Raw genomic sequence first — 18,660 nt, forward strand, 5'->3', positions numbered from 1 at the left:
TCTGTTTGACCTCCTAACCCAGCCAACACAATGTGCTTAAATCCAGCTACTGTAGAGCAATCCAGGATCTATTTAATCTTCCCCACATAAAATAAAAGTGATGATGTTCAATAATAGTACCAATGTCACTACTTGAATCACCTGTAACCAACTGCAAAGACAATATACACCTCTGCCCCGATATAACGCTGTCCTCGGGAGCCAAAAAATCTTACTGCGTTATAGGTGAAACCGTGTTATATCCAACTTGCTTTGATCCGCCAGATCGTGCAACCCCGCCCCCCTGGAGCGCTGCTTTACCGCATTATATCTGAATTTGCGTTATATTGGGGTAGAGGTGTAGTACAAAAGGGAAAAAAAAGTTTCTGAAACATAACTTTTATAAGATGCATGTTAACACAGCCATGCAAAAGCATAATGAAAATTCATCAGCCAAGGTACAAAATCTATAGGCTTACCCTTCACCATGACAACTATGAAATAAAATGTACTCACTGGGAAACAAAAACAAAAAACAAACTCCTGGCCTGGAGCGAGTGGGGAAAAAAGAAAGTTGCAAGGCAGTATCAACATACACATACATCCAAAAGTGTGAAGGAATGACACAAAACAATAAAAGCTAAGTAACAACGCTCTGGGAGAAACTTGACTCTTCGAGCCATATGCAGTGCAGTGGTACCCCAATGATAACAAGGGGATCAGAATGTGGGGCTTTAACTTGCCACAAGTACTGCAAAACCAATGACAGCAGGGCAAGTTCACAAGAACTGAGGTAGACTTAACTCCACCATGTCTGATTGGATTGTGTCTCAACCTAAAGGTTAGCCTAACTTTGCTTTTCAAAAATGTCAGATACTAGGACAGTTTCATGTATGCTTTTGCAGTCCATTTCTGATGCTGCTCCTGCTCTGTAAGTTCAACGGGGGTTTATGCATTTTGAGTCCTATCTAAGGTTACACAGTACATGAGAGAACCACAGTTTGCAATGTCATGGGCCTCCTAGGACAGGAGCCAGAGGACTGCAAATAGTTTGCATACAATAAAAGAAAAGGAAAATGCACAAACCTACCTCACCCAGTTGCAGTTACAGTTTACGTGACAGGGTTAGAAACTGCTTGTTAGTTTGTATTCAGATGAGCAAAGAAAATCAAAAAACAATATTGAAAAATCTTTTATAAAGCCACTCAGCTTGATCCTACAGGGTACTCTGCCCTCACCTCCCACTGACTTCAGCAACCTCCAGAAATGGGCTCTTTGAGAGGAAACGTAAAACAGGCTCTGGCACGTTGGAATGACAGGCTCTTCAGGCTGCACCTTCATGCTTTAGATTTGTCAAACTGGAGGGCAGTCATAGGCTGCATAGTAGGACTCCAGGGGCTGTAAGTCGCCCTTGGGCTGCACCTTGATCATTCCAATACAGGTAGATTTACAACATCTGGCTCAACAGCAGCCATATAGTATACATGTTGATATCTGTCACTATGGAGAGGACACCAAAGCATGTCAGTGCTACAGAGCCTTCACATCTAAACGGAGGTAGGAGAGATATAGAGATAATCAAATCCACAGCTCAAGTTTTACATACTTCAGGCCGCCGATGTTCCTCTACATCAATAGAGCCATCTAGTGGAGTCACAAAATGGCACACTGGGTTCTTGCGTTTCTCCAGGTCTGAAACAGAAATGAAAATATGACAGTTGGGTACACGCATGCTATTCAGGGATCCCTTCTCCACCTTGGAGGCAGGATTTTAACAAGGGTCTTCCCAGATTCCCCTCTAACACACCACTGGGGAATAGGCCATTTCAGACTGCACCTGGATTCAAGTGGTGCGATGCCCCAACGCAGTGTTGAACACCATGGGGATGGTTTGGTCACGGGGTGGAAATTCAGGATTGTCCTCTACAGGGATTTAGGCCACCAGCAGATCACTTGGGTTTTTCCATCATAAGGTGGCTTGTGTTTCATCTCCTGTCCATTCAGCCCCTTACATGCATGGCCAGATGCAAGACCAGATTCAAACATTTTGTGGTTGTATGCAATCACGTTTACCATAAAAGCAACTTACACTGCATATACCATGCCCTCCAGATGGCATTGTTGAGACGAATTTTATCCCTCCATTGAAGTTTTAAGCCTTTAAAATTCTTCCATTTTGGTGAAACCAACTTCCCACTGAAATAAAAATACCCAAACAAACAAAAAAAATCAGTGACTCTTTTTTTAAAAAGCAAATATAGCAGCTAATAAAAGTGCCAGGCTGACAGTTCTGGAGAAATGAAGCTCAGGCACTGGTAGAGCAAACTTCTTCCATGCATCACCCTGACAACATACCTCACTCCTGGCCTAAAAGTCTAGAGGTGATAGGGAAGTACAGTGTTCACGGCTCTTCTAGTCTTTTATCTCGCTGCTACTAGCTCTGGGGAGGTGTTCTGTGATATGGATACCTGTCACTCTGGAATTTCACTGGGACGACAACTCATTTCACCCAAACATACTTCTCTTACCTACCACAGTTCCCCTGAACTCAACTACATCACCTCCCACCAACTCTGGGAATGAGAACACCCAAGATCATGTGTAAAACCTGGCACTTAGCAGGCTTTTGGTTTTGTCTATCTTGGATGTTGAGGAGCTGTACTGAGACAGTACCCATTCATACTTGCAGCTCCAGATCACCTCCCAGGCAAACAGCATTCAAAAGACAACATGAGAATATTAACTCTACTCTACTCCAGCAGAGTTGTTGTCCTTAAACTTTGCAGTGCTGCATTTTGTAACTAGATAAACTAGATCTAGTTACAAAAGCAAAAAGTTTAGCGACAACCACACTACTATCAAAGGTGGGGTGCATAGTAGGACTCCAGGGGCTGTAAGTCGCCCTTGGGCTGCACCTTGATCATTCCAATACAGGTAGATTTACAACATCTGGCTCAACAGCACACTACTATCAAAGGTGGGGTGCCAATAAAAAGAAAGCAGCTCATATGTGAAGGGTTTTCTTGGAAATGAGAAAGGATAGAGAAACAGAGACACTGATAATGCTTAGCACTGTTATAAACACTTAATAAACGTTAGCTACCTATCCCTCAGAACACCTCTATGAAGTATTAGCCTCATATTAGGGATGGAGCAGACAAGGTTACACACACTTCGATCTTGTCAGTTTCAAGCCATCATTTTTTCATGGTTTTATAGTCTCACATTTTCCTATTTTTAAGTGTTTCCTGTCCCCTTTTGTTGTGTGTTATCAGAGCTGGGACTACAACTCAGGGTATGGCTACACTGGCGAGTTGCAGCGATGGAAAGCCTCCACCAGCGCTGCAATTAGTAAGTGGCCACACCTGCAGGGCACTTCCAGCGCTGCAACTCCCTGGCTGCAGCGCTGGCCGTACACCTCACTCAGCATGGGGAATAAGGATTCCAGCGCTGGTGCTGCAGCGCTGGTCATCAAGTGTGGCCACACACCAGCACTGTGATTGGCCTCCAGGGTATAAGGATGTATCCCAGAATGCTTTTATAAATTACTCTCTTTGTTTTGTTATGCAGCCTCTCTTTGTTTTGTTGTGAACTGTGCTCCCTCGGAGCTGTTTATCTACAAACACAGCTCCTGTTTGCTGTGATCAATCTGTGAACAATCAAATGAGATAATGAGGCAGGCAGGGAGTGAGTGTTTGCTTGACAGAAACAGCGGGGGCAGAGGGGAGAAAGGGAGTCGTGTTGGCTGCAGGCTGTTTGCAGTTAAGAGTTAAGGGTAAGGGATCGGGAACATGTTCTGATTTTTCAAGTCAGGAAGCTAACACACAGTGTTGGCTCCAAAAATCCACTCTCTCTCTCTCCCCCCGCTCCCTGTCACACTACGCCCCACCCCACCCCCCTCTTTTGAAAAGCACCGTTGCTGCCACTTGAATGCTGGGATAGCTGCCCATAATGCATCACTCCCAACAGCGCTGCAAATACTGCAAATGTGGCCACACACCAGCGCTGGTAGCTGTGAGTGTGGCCACACACCAGCGCTGGCCCTGCACAGCTGGACGACCAGCGCTGCAACTACCAGCGCTGCAGATTTGTAAGTGTAGCCATACCCACAGGAATGCCCAACTCCCAGTCCTGTACCTGCCCACCTACCCCCACTCGGACCCACCCCCACTCATAGTTATTTTTAATGAAGCCAAGTAGTACCATATATGAACAAACCTATATGGGGCTTAGAGTAAGAATTTCCCAATGGCCATTGTTAATACAGAAGCTCAGAAAGCTCCACACCTGCCAACAGGACGACATTAAATCACTGCTGTTTTGAGTTATTAAGCTCGCCTTTGTTTCTCTTGTTAGGGCTGCATCTGACACTAGCACCCAAGTAATCTCATGACTGCTACAGTGGCAATCAGAGGCCAGATCTCAGCTAAACTGTCAGGGAAGGAACAGCCAACCAGCCACCTTTCAATTCTGGCTTCTATTGTATGCTACCAGTTGTATCTATATTTTAACCCATGATAGGTTCTACACTAGTGTAGAACCTGTTTTTTTCTGCTTCCTATCTTCATTTTTTTTTAAAAACCCTGTCTAGTGTTTTATACTGTACATGCAATGAACCAGATGCAGAGACCAGATACCAAGTGCGCTAAAAGGATTAAGTTGATTCCATAGTTACAGAACTGCATGGTCATTGCACTTAACAGTTCCCAAGTGATCCCATATGTTGTATTCTGAACCCTCCATATTTTAAAATGAGCAAGTTTACTATAGTTTTGTTTATGCTAAAAAATCCCTGAACTTGATGCAGGCTTTGAGATTTGGGGAGGTTACTTTTAAATAACAGAAACCACAAATACATTTATTTCAGTAAATAAAACAAAGCTGATTTCCACCAGGTACTCAAGGCTCTCTGAGTTGAGTTCAGTTTTTAGAAACATTCCAAGGGTAGTTATATGAGTTTCAGGGATTATAAAATAATGAAGATTAATGAGATTGTATATGGAGACCTTTCCTGTTCTATGATAATACAGTATATATTTTACTCAGACTCTTCATCTATTTTATTTATCTAAGGTTCTTATATGGCATCTATTGCTATATTACCTGAGCGCCTCCATAGCATCTTTATTTTATTCTCCACTGAATTCACAGTAAATCCTTGCTGCCATGCTCAGCTTTTGCCGAGACATATGAATCTCTGCAGATCTACTATGCTTAATGTTTTTTAAATCAGACATTTCTTCACCACTATCACTGGAAGCAACAAGCATGGCACCCATCAATTGCGGTTTCCTTGCCATTCTCAGAAATGGGGTGTGCTAAGAGATACATTTCAATGCTACAGGAACTTTATGACTGAGAGAGGAGCCTGCAAATTAAGACTTATCCCATATATCACATTGGGGAAGTGCTGCAAAATCCATTCCTGGTGCCACCAAGTTCTGGGTTTAAAGGAGACAGAGGCAACCTATCCATTTTAGGATCCTGTTTGAAGTTACCTATTACGTTTTCAAAATCTTTTGTGGATTTGCTCTTCCTCTGTTTGTTTAGTGTCCTCCTTTCTATCTTTTCATGCAGTCTCATCAACTTTAGTATGAGCCTTTGCTCTGCGGCGGCGTGCTGTGTGCAACAGCTTCCCCCATATCTCATCACTTCATCAAGTCTCCACTTCCTTTCAAATCTCAGATGAAAACATACTTTTTTTCCCTCTTACTTCTGCCTCAATTTTCTCTCTCTCTCTTCACTATTCTAACATATCACTCTTCTGTGAGCCTTGACTTTGCCAGAGTCCCTACAAAATAAGTCTGACTAGAAAATATGCCAATCCAATATCAATCTCTAGAGTAACATGTGTTTTCAAGAGACAATGGTTGCATAGTTTAATAAACTAAATCCTAAATGGCAGAACTCTGTTATTTAACTTATCTGTACCCAAAATAGGTCTAATCTCTAACAAAAAGTCACAAGGAGACAGGCATTTTTGCAGTCTAGCCAATATAACTATAATGTATTTCTTGTATCCAGTTTAAATCTTCTTCAAAGAGTGATTTAAGACTAGAATTAAGATAGAAAATGTTAACCAATTTATATAATTTACATTTTATTTACTGTATTTTATAGTGCATTAAAGTCCAGCCAAAGATTAAAGTGATTAATAATTTATCCTCTTTTTAGGACAATTATTATTATTTCTAGTTCTTCCAATGCATTCCATGGGAGCAGAGTTCAAGTCCAGTATTAGATCATAAGTGAAATGAGTTTGATAACCTCAGTTTCATCCAGCGGACAGGAATCACCATGAAGATGACAACTATATTTACAACCTGATCCAAACCCCAGTGAAGTAAATGGAAAGGCTCCATTGACTTCTGGGGCGACTGGATCAGGCCTCTAATGATCATTTCAGCCTAACTGATCATCTCTATTCTGGAACACTAAAGGAGAGAGTGATTTCACCAACGTAAAATATAGTGTTTGAGAGCAGTTCCCTGACTGTAACTGACCTCTGGATTTTAAAAAAACAAAAAAACAAAAACAAAAAGGAGTTTCTGCTCCTACTGGTCTATTAGCTTTAAAGAACATTAATATTCTCATAAGCTAATAAATGTAATAAACAAATGCAGATAAACTTGCCTACCGATTACACAGTCAAAACATGAACTTCAGTGGAAGATGCCAAAGGCGTTCAGGAATTCAACTGGTTCAATTCTATGTGAGAACTTTTCCCAAACAGGGAATACGCAAAGTTCCCAAAAATGGGAGAAGAGACCTGGATGAAATCTACTGCAACAGTTACCAGAACAGTGACTGACACACTGGCCAGCAAGTGGCCTGAGTCTATGAAGGTAATGGCACTTCTAGAAGGAAAACTGATCAGGTACTGATTGAGGTGACAAGAATAAAAAAAGATTTTCAGGAAAGATACACATAATCTCTCCTTAATGTTTTGTAGTTCTTAGTCCCTGATAAAAGAGCAAACTGTGCTATAGGGATCTGGGTGGTTCAGAGGGTTGATGATGGTGGAATATGGAACTTTTAACCTCTTGAACCCGATATCAAATCCACCCTAGGTCAGGAGTTACTGATGTGAAATAAATTCAATGGTTTTAATTCAGTCTCTAGTGGACAAGTGTTCACATAACAAAATCAAATCACAGAAGTGAAAGGAAGGAAGGAACCCCGAGAAGGAATCTAGTCCAGCTTGCAGCTCTGTGGCAGGACCATGTAAACCAAGATCATCCCTGACATATGTTTGTCCAACTTGTTTTTAAAAGCTTTCAACGATGAGGATTCCACAAGCTCCCTTGGAAGAATATTCCAGTGCTTAGCTACCTTTATAGTTAGAAACTTTTTCCTAATATCTAACCTAAATCACCCCTACTGCAGATTAAGTCCATTACTACTTGTCTTATCTTCAGTGGACCTGGAGAACAACTGATCCCCATCCTCTTTATAGCAGCCCTTAACATCCTGGAACACTAATCAGGTCCTCTCCTCAGGCTTTGGCTACACTTACACTTCAAAGCGCTGCCGTGGCAGCGCTTTGAAGCGCTAAGTGTAGTCAAAGCGCCAGCGCTGGGAGAAAGCTCTCCCAGCGCTGTCCGTACTCCACCTCCCTGTGGGGAATAACGGACAGCGCTGGGAGCCGCGCTACCAGCGCTGGGGCTTTGACCACACTGGCGCTTTGCAGCGCCGCAATTTGCAGCGCTGGAGAGGGTGTGTTTTCACACCCTGCTGCAGCGCTGCAAATTTGTAAGTGTAGCCAAGCCCTCAGTCTTCTTTTCTCAAGACTGCACATGCCCAGTTCTTTTTTAACCTTTCATCAAAGATAAAATTTTCTAAAACTTTTATCATTTTCGTTGTTCTCTGTACTCTCTCCAATTTGTCCACATCTTTCCTAAATTGTGCCTAGAATTGGACACAGTACTCCAACCTCCTGTGTCTTACATACAAAGCTCCTGTTAATATAACCCAGAATCACATTAGTCTTTTTTGCAGATGCATCACATTGTTGACTCATACTCAGTTTGTGATCCACTATAACCCCCAGATCCTTTTCAGCAGTACTACAGCAAGACAGTTATTCCCCATTTGTAGTTGTGCATTTGATTTTTCCTTCCTAAGTGAAGTACTTTGCACTTATCTTTATTGAATTCTATCTTGTTGAATTCAGACCAAATGTCCAATTTGTCATGGTCATTTTGAATTTTAAACCTGTCCTCCCAAGTGCTTGCTATCCCTCCCAGCTTGGTGTCATCTGTAAATTTTATAAGCATACTCTCCACTCCATTATCCAAGTCATTAATGAAAATATTGACTACTCCTGGGCTCAGGACTGACCCTTGTGAGTCTCCACTAGATACACCCTCCCCAATATGGCAGCAAACCATGCCACAACAGGCCCCTTTTTGGCCCTCAAGACTGAATTTCCATCTGACCCTGTGACGTTGTCTAATTAAAATATAATCATGCAAATAATTATTGCTACCACTGTTATATAATTGCAGCAGTGAACTCACTCAATTCTGAATGCTGAAAACCGTCTCCATTTTTAAAAAAAAATTCAATATATTTTTTTTCCCCAGACAACTAAGCATTCCCCAAATACTGCAGTTTTGTGCTAGTACATGGGAAACAGATGTTCACTGTCCAAGCTGGAAACACAAAATGTAAATAGCATCTTTTAAATGCAGACAAATATATTAGATTCTTAAAATGTTTTAGCTTTCTAAGAGGTGACTAGTAACAGATTAAAAAAAAATAGATTTTCTTCCTAAATAGATTTTTTACTGTGATAGTGTTCCTTTAATTAGTTCTCTTCCTCTGAGGATCTCACCACTTTGTAAGGGATTTTGTTTTATGTTCACAAAATCCAGAATAAAATGTTTTTAAACAGAAGGAGATATTTGCACTGGTTTGTACATTTTTGGCTGCATTCCCATGACTAAGTATTAATGATGTAGAGGGAGCAGGGATTTAATCATTCTACTCGTAATCCAAGTTTCTGACTGGCCTGAAAATCACTAATCACCAGCCTATGAGTCAGATAATGCTTTATCTATATCTCTAGAGGTGATTTTTTTTTATGCTCTAATACCTTGTCTTTAACACAATATTATTAGGGAGAGTATACAGGATTTTTTCCCCCAAGCTGCATACATATTTATCAAAAAACTAACAAGAAGAGTGTTGAAGGGATGCTGTTCATATCTAAAATTGAAGTTAATAAATGACCCAACAGAATATTTCAGTGAAACTTGGCTTAGGAGGAGACAATGCAAATGGTTTGACTTGCTTCACTACAATTTTGGGGCATGAGATACAGCAGCTGATGCAAGCAATGGTGTAAGCAACTTTTAAATTAATCAACAAATAATCACAAGTAGAATTTTCCCTATACACAACTTTGACACTTCAAGTGGTTTCTAATGCAACCTGTGTTTTCTCAGCCCTAATCTGCCTCATGATACTGTCAAAATGGCAGTTTCTCATTTTAGTTAATTATTTTTCATTACATCTTTGAGTCCTCTCTGTAGTCTCATGTTGTGGGAAGAATATATATTACTCTAGCTCACTCTAAATGCCTACTGAAAAGCTTCCCCTTTGTCTTAAAGAAGATAAATACATCCTCTACTTCATGACTTGCAGTTGGTGCTGAAGAAGGAACTCTAATTTCACTTTCACAGTCATCAATAACTGAAGTTATAAAGGGGAAAAAATCCCCTCTGGTGGGAGCCATGTTGTTCTCAGCTGAGACGCCCAGTACAGCTTGGCCCGCTGCAGTGAAGATACCAGGGATCTCTCTCTCACTGCGCAGCAGCTGGTAACAGGTGAGATGCTTGAGCTAACTGCACCCTGGTTTAACCATGGTTAGGAGCAGGGCATTTTTAATGAGTGGTCTTCAAATCCAGAACTTGCTGGGTTGGGTGGATGAAGACAGGTTATATTTATCAGTTTCTAAAATTCTGAACTGGGTTTTGTACTGTGCATGTGTCTAGAGCCTGGTACAGGAATGTATTATAAACTGAATTTAAAATAAATTAGGCATTACTGAAGTCAGGTGGATGAATGGAGCAAACAAACTGGAGCACTTGATGCAGAATAACTCAGTCCAGTTACATGTATAAGATAAGAGGAAGCCTGCATTCCAATGACACACCTTGAAAGTGCTTTGCAAACCATCAATCCTCACACCACCCTCTCTAAAGTAAGGAATTTTAGTCATCCACATTTTACAAATGAAGTAACAGAGAGAGAAGTGAAATTACACACTCAAGGTCTGTCAGTGGCAGTGTCAGGAATGGAACTCAGATCCCCTGACTTGCAGTTCTGTCTTTTAAACTGGAAGCCCTTGCTCCTTGACATAGTTGGGATTGGTCCTGCTTTGAGCAGGGGGTTGGACTAGATCAGGGGTCGGCAACTTGCGGCATGCAAGCTGATTTACAGTTGCATGCTGCTGCTGGCCTGGGGTCCCCGCTGCCGGCCTGGATGGACGGAACCCCGGGCCGGCAGCGGGCTGAGTGGGGCTGGCGGCTGGGACCCTGGCTGGCAGGGGCCGGCGGACGGAACCCCAGACTGGCAGTCTGGAGTTCTGTCCTCCGGCCCCACTCAGCCCGCTGCCAATCTGGGGTTCCATCCGCCGGCCCCTGTAAAATGTATTACTGGCATGCGAAACCTTAAATTACAGCAAATAAATGAAGACTTAGCACACCACTTCTGAAAGGTTGCCGACCCCTGGACTAGATGATCTCCTGAGGTCTCTTCCAACCCTATTCTTCTATGATTCTATGAAAATAACTGAAATTAATCTGAAGGTACAAAGCAAATGTTCCCATTGGAGTTCTCCAGTTCAGAAAAAAAGTTATTTTCTCAATTTGCATTCATGTTGCATCAGGCTTTACATCTATCCTAGGTGAAATTGAAGCATAAATCTCCGGGCATTGAAGCTCAGATTCTAGAGCACTGACCCAACTGTTCAAATAAGATGCAATGAAAAGTAGCTACTGCTTGTAAAACTCACTTTTCAAGCCACAAGTATCTTGCCTATCTTTATAGCTGTGAGAGAAAAGGATTTAATTGAGAATTGCCTATACAATTTTCACTTTTGAAAACAAAATCATTTTCAAGTTATAGGAGCAAATATATAGGTGTATATTTTACTTTTCTATTCTTTCTTTTACAGGCTCCTACTTTCCTTGTGCTAAAAGCCCTCTCCCCTGCCAAATCCTTTGTTAAAATCCACTTGCTTTGTGAAACTTTCTTGAGTGATCCTCTCCTCTGCTTGTTCATTTATAGCATCGTCTCTGAGTTAGACTGCAAAGACCTTTAGAGAAGGATATTTTCTTTGCAGGTTTTTGTAATAAGATGTCCAATATGAAATAAGAATGTTTCTATTCCTTTAATTTAAAATAAGCTAAACAGATGAGTTTTTCTTGTGACAAAAGGAAAGATCTTTTTGGCTTCCACACAGGATTCAGGAGAATGGTTTTGGTTTGTTTTTAATCTTTGTTTTGTTGGGGGCTGGGCCTATCACCTCAGCTCTCTAGGAGCCGAAACTAACAATACTTCTTCAAACAAAGGCTCATTCAGAGGATCAGATTACAAGAACATTCACATATTGTGTGCCAGAATGAAGAGGCAGGCAAGTGGAACAAAAACATTCCTGTATCATGTGGATAGGAATTATGATTTCTCTCCTCCGTACAGGAGTCACATGAAGGTAACACTCACACAGATTCATGTTTACTATCTACAATAACTAGAAAGCTAGTCCTAGCTACAACTTTAAAATAAAGCATTGGCGTTGCCCTTTTCTTGATGCTACTCTGTCCATCATCTCATCTGAAAAAGCAGATTCCAAGACAGGGAGGATGTTAACATTACCTACATTCCATAAAACTATGCATGAATCCTTCCTTGTACTGATGCTAAATTCAGCGTACTGTTAAACAACCATCTACTCTGCTGTGCAGCGCATCCCCTTTTAAAGCAATGCTTTGATTTTCAAGAGAGAGATTCCTGAAAAGATAAACATCTTTTTCCCAACCTGTCTCTCTCATAAAAAAAAATGAGGTGCAAAATCAGCATTCAAAATATCCCATTGCTAGGTTGCAGTCTAGTACCCTAGAAAATGCACCAACAGCTCATAATTCTATTCAGTCACGTCTTATCCCACTACCTGAGGAAATGCATCTCCCCAGTGTACTCTACAAATAAGCTGGAGAGCAAAGATAAAGTAGTGACCTTACAAAACTAGCAAAAAGCCCAGTCCTGTACTTGCCTGAGTAAAAGTCTCCAGGATCTGGGATTTTGCTCTCATATGAACCACATCTACAGTAAGTGCTTTGCAGGTATAGCTATATTAGCAAAGCATTCCTACTGGGGATACAACTTATACTGGAACCACTGTACTTTTGCTGGTATAGCTTATTCCAGCCCCCTACCCCTATTTATTTTATTTCAGGCTTACAACAGCCAGAAAGCTGGAAACGCCTCCTAAGCATGTGAGAGAAATGCTGTCTAATGATTAGATCAGGAGGCTGGTTGTCAGAACTGTTGGGCTCCTACCTCTGCCACTGGCTCCCTGTGACTTGGATAAACGGAGGTGGAGAGAGGGTAGGACAGAGGTTTGCCCATCAATAAAATGGAGCTGATCAAGTTTACCAGCCTCATGGGAATCTTCTGAGACTTAAATAATTAAAGTTTGTAAAGGGCTGTCAGATGCTCACATGAAAGCAGCTACAGGAGAGCAATATCTTGCCATTATAAACAACTTTTTAGATCTCCAAGCATTTTACAAAGGAGGGTAAGTACTAGCCATCCCCATTTTATAGATACGTAAACCAAGGTACAGAGGGGAAAACACAGCTTGCACAAGGCCACACGTTCTGGGGCAGAGCTTGGAACAGCACCAAAGCCTGCTGACTCCCAGTCCCATCCGCTGGACAGGACACTGCTCTACAAACGTTGCTTCCTTTCAACAATTTAATTATGTTTATTCAAGTTTTAAAAGTGAAATATTACTAAGGGAAAACCAGAGTTTGCTTTAGCAAAAACAGGCTTTTTAAGACTACACATTCTATGGCTCTTTCTAAATTTCCCTACCACACAGCAGAGCTGGGAAGCTTACTTTAATGTTTGTGAAATGCTTTAATAGACTAGAGGAAGAGTAAAGTATTAAACACCAAGACAATCTTTCCCAGTACAAACATTTACCCCAATACATGCATCTATATACCTTCATTTGGCTAATCAAACACTAGAATAGATGTATTTTAACTTTTCTCCCAGCTGGTCACAGAATTGTATCCAAAATAGAGTCAACTCCTATATATTTGGCAACCAGACATATATTTTTGCATATTTTCTCCCTGTCTAAATAAAGATACCACGCCTAGTTTTATATAATGTTTCCAGGAACTTGCCAACTAGCCAAACACTGTGCTGTAGAAAATATTAAACACACATGCAGTTTTCCTCAGAGCATCCCATTCCTGCAGTTGTGGTCAATAACCAGAGACATATCAAAAAATAAAACCTAATTTTTGGACCAGCATGTAAGAAATTAAACTCTTATAAGAAATACAAGTCTTTCTATTATATTTGAAAATAACATCCAATGGAAACTATATATTTTTTTAAATAAACACTCCTGTGCTCTGTTTGCAACCCAAACATTGCAGCCTTGTGCTTGAACAGAAGACCCAGAAAGCGAGATTAACTAGAAAGCTCACTAGAAACAAATGTGAAACTGGCCAGTCTATTTTCACGATCCAAGGTGAAATGTAAAAGAGTAAACAAACAGCGTAAATGGTGAAAAGTATGTTAGATTTTTTTAAATGTTCATTTTTAATAATCTAATGTGTCTCTTTGGGGTAGGGGCTGTGTCTTTATAGGTTTTGAATACACCTAACACGGTGGGCCTTGATCCTGATTGGGATCTCTGAGCACTACTGCAGAATATTAAATTATATACAAAAAACTAAACTAAAAATGTTAAGATTGCAAAGACAAGTACTCAGAATTTAGGAAATGCCATTTGCCCCCCTTGCATGTATGCATTATGGTACAGTCTTTAATTACACAATCACTGTTTTTTCCCACAGGACCCTTCTCATTCATTGCATAAAATGGACGGTACTTACTTAAATTACCAGCTATTCAATATTTAGCTTTCTCCTCATTGTTGTGTGTGGCCTTAGGCCTTATTTACTGCACATTGTTCAAACCCTGCTCTGAAGACAGAATTATTAATTTTCTCCTGGGCTTCTCTATGGCACTCATCACAAGAGTATTTGAGTGCTTCACAAATATTAAATTTATTTTCCCAACAGCTCTGTGAGATGAGGGCTCATTACTCTTCCCTTTTTACATTTGGGGAACGGCGGCACAGTGAGATTAAAGTCAAAAGTTCCAGCTGTTTGGGTGCCAAATTTCAGATGCTTAGAACCTGATTTTCAGACTACTTAGCATTATATAGCACTTTTATGTTCAAAGTACAGCTCCAACCAACTTCTGTTGCAGCTGAGAGTACTCTGCATTTCTGCAAATAAAATCCCAGGGTCTCAAGTTGGGCACCCAGAAAATGAGGCACCCATAATTAGTGATCTGTGAAAAATATGTTTCAAGTGACTTGACTAGAAACACATAACAACCCCTTGGGACGGGCTGGGATAGAATCCAGTTCTCCAGGATAGCATTCAACTGCCTTAACCATGAAACTATCTTTTTTTTTTTTTTCATGTGTTCCCCTGCCTCATTCATTACACACCTTCCAACTTCTGCAACAAGTGAGACTGGGGTCCTACAGACAACAACCTCCTTTACAGCACAACCTGATTCATCCCCAGAGCAGGTCCATCCTGTGTACTAAAGGAGGCAGGGGATTTGTGGAAAAATTAGCATGCAATCATGTAATTAGATTACCATAATGGAGGGGTCTCAAACTCCCGGCCAGCGGGCTATCTGCGGCCCTTGAGCCTCCCCATTGTGGCCTGCGAGGCTCCAGCAGTTTTGGGGCCGGATCTCTCCCTCGGCCCCACCTGCCGCCCCCAGGCACTCTCCCCTCAGGCAGCTTCCTCCTGCAAACCGCTTGGGCCGGAGAGGGGACACTGAAAGCACAGGACAGTCTCATTGTTCTCAGTTCAGGTGCCCATTCCTGCTCAGCTTCAGGGCGGAGCATGCCCAGTGTGGCTGGAGTCTTTGGGAAATTTAGCTGTTAAAATCTAAGACTCTAGTGAGCATTTACGAACTGCAATTTTTCAAAGGCTTATAACGTAGTCAAATTTGAGCTGATTTTCTTGGAGCTGGCAAAAGGTACACCCCTGATACAAAAGCACCTCTCTGACAAATTTCGAGTGCCTCCTCCAGATCCTGGGAATGCTAGAACTTTTGAAAGAAAAAGGTCACAAAATTTTTTTAACATGGGCAAAACAATGTGTTTTCCCCTAGCCTCATTCCAGGAAACAGCTGAACCATTCTGGTTGAAACTGTCAAAAATGTTATATAAAATATTTCAGCCTGAGGCAGACACGGAAAATTTCAGCCTGACTGGCTGAAATCTGGCAAAGTTATAAGTAAGTGAAAACAGTGCCTTATAATGAGAAGTGTTGGACAACCTTAATAATAGGCAGTGCTATCAACCCCACCCAGAATAATTAATAATAACGTGTAACATTAGGTATAGAAATTAGGTTTATTTTAATATGATTTTTTTTAACCTGACACTGTGGCTTAGGTGTCCCATGTTTTATATGACTCACCCTTGTAACAAAGAAGCACATTATCTTTGTATGTAAAGCAGTAAGTATGAGACCAGCTAACAGTGTGCCAGACAGCTGTTCTCAGTACTGCATTTTGCAAATGACTGCAGCTTGAGGCCACATAACTGGAAGTCAATCTGCCTGAGATGTGAAGCACTACCCCACTCCTTACCGAGATCCCCTTCATTCTAGTGCTAGAACAGCACTCAGGGTTAGTTTGGGTCAGGCCAGAGTCACTGCTCTGATGTGCCCTAGGACCAGGATGGGAAGGAAGAGAGAATCCAGTCTCTCACACTGGTGACCCGCATCATTTTTGTAAATGTCTCCTACTTGACCCATTCCTGACACAAGTTGGCAAGCCTCTCTGACAGTGAGAAGTGCTACATTCTGTCTTCCTAGATTATACCTGCAATTCCAGTTTACTATAGTATTCCCTTTACTTCCTGTCCTACATTACTGTGTAATGTTGATATTAAGCAATTATTCTCTCTCTCTCTCTCTCTCTCTCACACACACACGCCTCCGTGGTTGCAGTTCAGCTGGGTGAAGCAATCCCTAAATATGGTTTTTGTATCAATATGCAAAACACTTTGGAAAGGGAGGTGGGGATCCGGACACACACTTGTCATCCTTTAAGACTTTAAAATAACCCAAATCTAAACAACCTGGTAACATTATAATCAAGGATTCTGCATTTAGTTTGTTGTCTAATAAAGGGTGCATTTTTGCATTTGATTTTGGTTCCTCAGTCCTCACTTGGGTAAAGCACCTGCTATGTACAAAATTCCCAAACAAACAAATAAAAAATCACATCAAAGTAGGGTTAAAGTTGAAAGTATATATCAGTAGGTTAAGGGGATGTTGTAATTATCCCCAAAGTAGCATAAACTCAGGAATTTCAGACTTAGAGTTACACTTAAAAGAAAGGTAAGAAGTGTATCATTTAGACACCCAAAAGAATCTTAATCCTGCTCTGTAATGACAACATGTAATAAATATTTTAATCATAATAATATGGTTTAGTGCTTGAGGTCTCAGATTAGATGTAGCTGATTTTTTAATTTTTTTTAAAAATATTTTTCCCCTCATAGCATAAGTACGAGGCAAAGTTAAAGTTATGTGGATGCCTTAACCATATATTTTTACTTTAACACATTTTATTCCTTTTAAGAGTAACCTTCACTCTGCATTTCCTGTGTTTATAATTACATTCCCTGTAATTATTTTTTAGTCCAAGTTATTTATACATGCTATCCACCATAACGATCTTAACAGATTTTTGTCTCAATTTTCATTTAGGGAGAATATGCCATATTTTTCATAACAGTGGTTAAATCCTGCTTTAATGGAACTCGACCCTAACACCAATTGTGACTTCATAATACTTCACTGGTCACACCAGCAACTTGAATTTGAAGCTCTGGTAGGGTGAGGGCGTGGAAGAAAGGAGGGGATACACACTAGGATTTTCCCTGCTGCATCATCATCACAAGCTTTATTTTTATCTTCCCTCTGGCCACCCTCTCTTTAAAAATAGCCACCATAATCTCAACACCCTTCCCTCCCCGCTCCATCCTTTCTTTTCGCCTCATCTGCACTCCCTGCAGCTCATGCAAGATTAGAAGCATTTAAGTGAAGCAAAAGAAAATTCTATATGGCTAATAAAACTGCAGCTGGTTTAGTGTCAGCCCTAGGATCAGTATTATCAAGATATCTGTCACAAAAGCAGCTTTGGGAATGGCAGGAAGTTTTCTGTTGATATATTACGTGTATTGAAGAGTAATAGAAGGTTCAGAATTCTGCCTCTGTATACATATTAAAATCTACTTGGTACTTCCCTGTTTTACCTATTCAAAACTGAGATTAATTAATTTTTAGTTCATTTGTATTGGGTGGTGTATCTTGCATTCTCTAATGACCTTTAAAAACACTAAATGTCTCTAATTTTTTTTAAAAGAGAAAACAACCATACCAATGCACAGCATTTTTAACCATCATCTCTACTAACTATGAAGAGCTGAGTGCTGTTTACCATGCTCAACAGGATGAGAAATCTGAAACCAGCTTTTAAGTCACAGAGGATAATATAACATTTGCAACATGGCAAGCCTAAAAATATACTGTGAGCCTATAGGAATCTCTAAAAGTGGCTTCAGTGTTTTAAAAAGAACATTCAGAGACTCTCCTCACCTCTCCCCTGCTGAGCAAAGGTTTTGTAGCATGTCTGCAATCCAAACTATGAAAGACCAGAACATCTAACTTTGTAATGTATTAATAAAAACAACGAAACTGAACAAATGGAAGGCAAAAAGATAGAAGTTAACCACAGATGTAGTAATGTTAATACAAATTACCAGCAAAAAATGTGGACGCCTCCATGTAATCCAGAGCTAACAAATAAAACTGGAATGAACAAAAAGAAAATCTATTTTAAAACAAAAAGAACAGGAGTACTTGTGGCACCTTAGAGACTAACAAATTTATTTGAGCATAAGCTTCCGTGGGCTACAGCCCATTTCATTGGATGCACAGAATGGAACACACAGTAAGAAGAAACAGACTCCACTACGCCATACACATCCCATAGTAAAAGTTTCCCTTTAGAATGAAAACAGAAACTTTCATCCCTAGTTCACTAGCTTAAATAAAGCTCAGGTTGATGGCTGCTGAAAGTCACCCTCACCTGAAGGCTCTGTAGTTGCCCCTTTCTGAAATTAATCGGGAATGTATCTATCCAACTCTTACCATACAAATGCTAATGACACAGAAATCACCATTGTATTTGCCATGTCTCTTGTGTTGTCAGCCAAGGGTTGAACAGGCCATGGTCCTTCAGGTCCTGGTTGAGACTCGCTGGGGGTCAGGGATCAGTGCGTACGGGAAGCTTGCAGGCTGGCTATCTGTGGTGGCCTTGTTCTTT

The 18,660-nt window shown here is 40.8% G+C and overlaps 1 protein-coding gene across 2 annotated transcripts in view; it reads right to left on the reverse strand.

The window, feature by feature from the left end:
* Positions 1-18,660, reverse strand: part of LOC123350998 (MLX interacting protein) — a 67,024-nt gene that overhangs the window by 25,025 nt on the left and 23,339 nt on the right. For both annotated transcript variants that reach the window (XM_044990033.1, XM_044990032.1), the window contains exons 2-3: positions 2,069-2,175; positions 1,586-1,671 (exon numbers count right to left, since the gene is read on the reverse strand). In XM_044990033.1, coding sequence (XP_044845968.1) covers positions 1,586-1,671; positions 2,069-2,175 — 193 coding nt within the window. The remainder of the gene's footprint in view (positions 1-1,585; positions 1,672-2,068; positions 2,176-18,660) is intronic.

This window comes from Mauremys mutica, chromosome 16 (genome assembly GCF_020497125.1).
Source record: "Mauremys mutica isolate MM-2020 ecotype Southern chromosome 16, ASM2049712v1, whole genome shotgun sequence".
Lineage (NCBI taxonomy): Eukaryota > Metazoa > Chordata > Testudines > Geoemydidae > Mauremys > Mauremys mutica.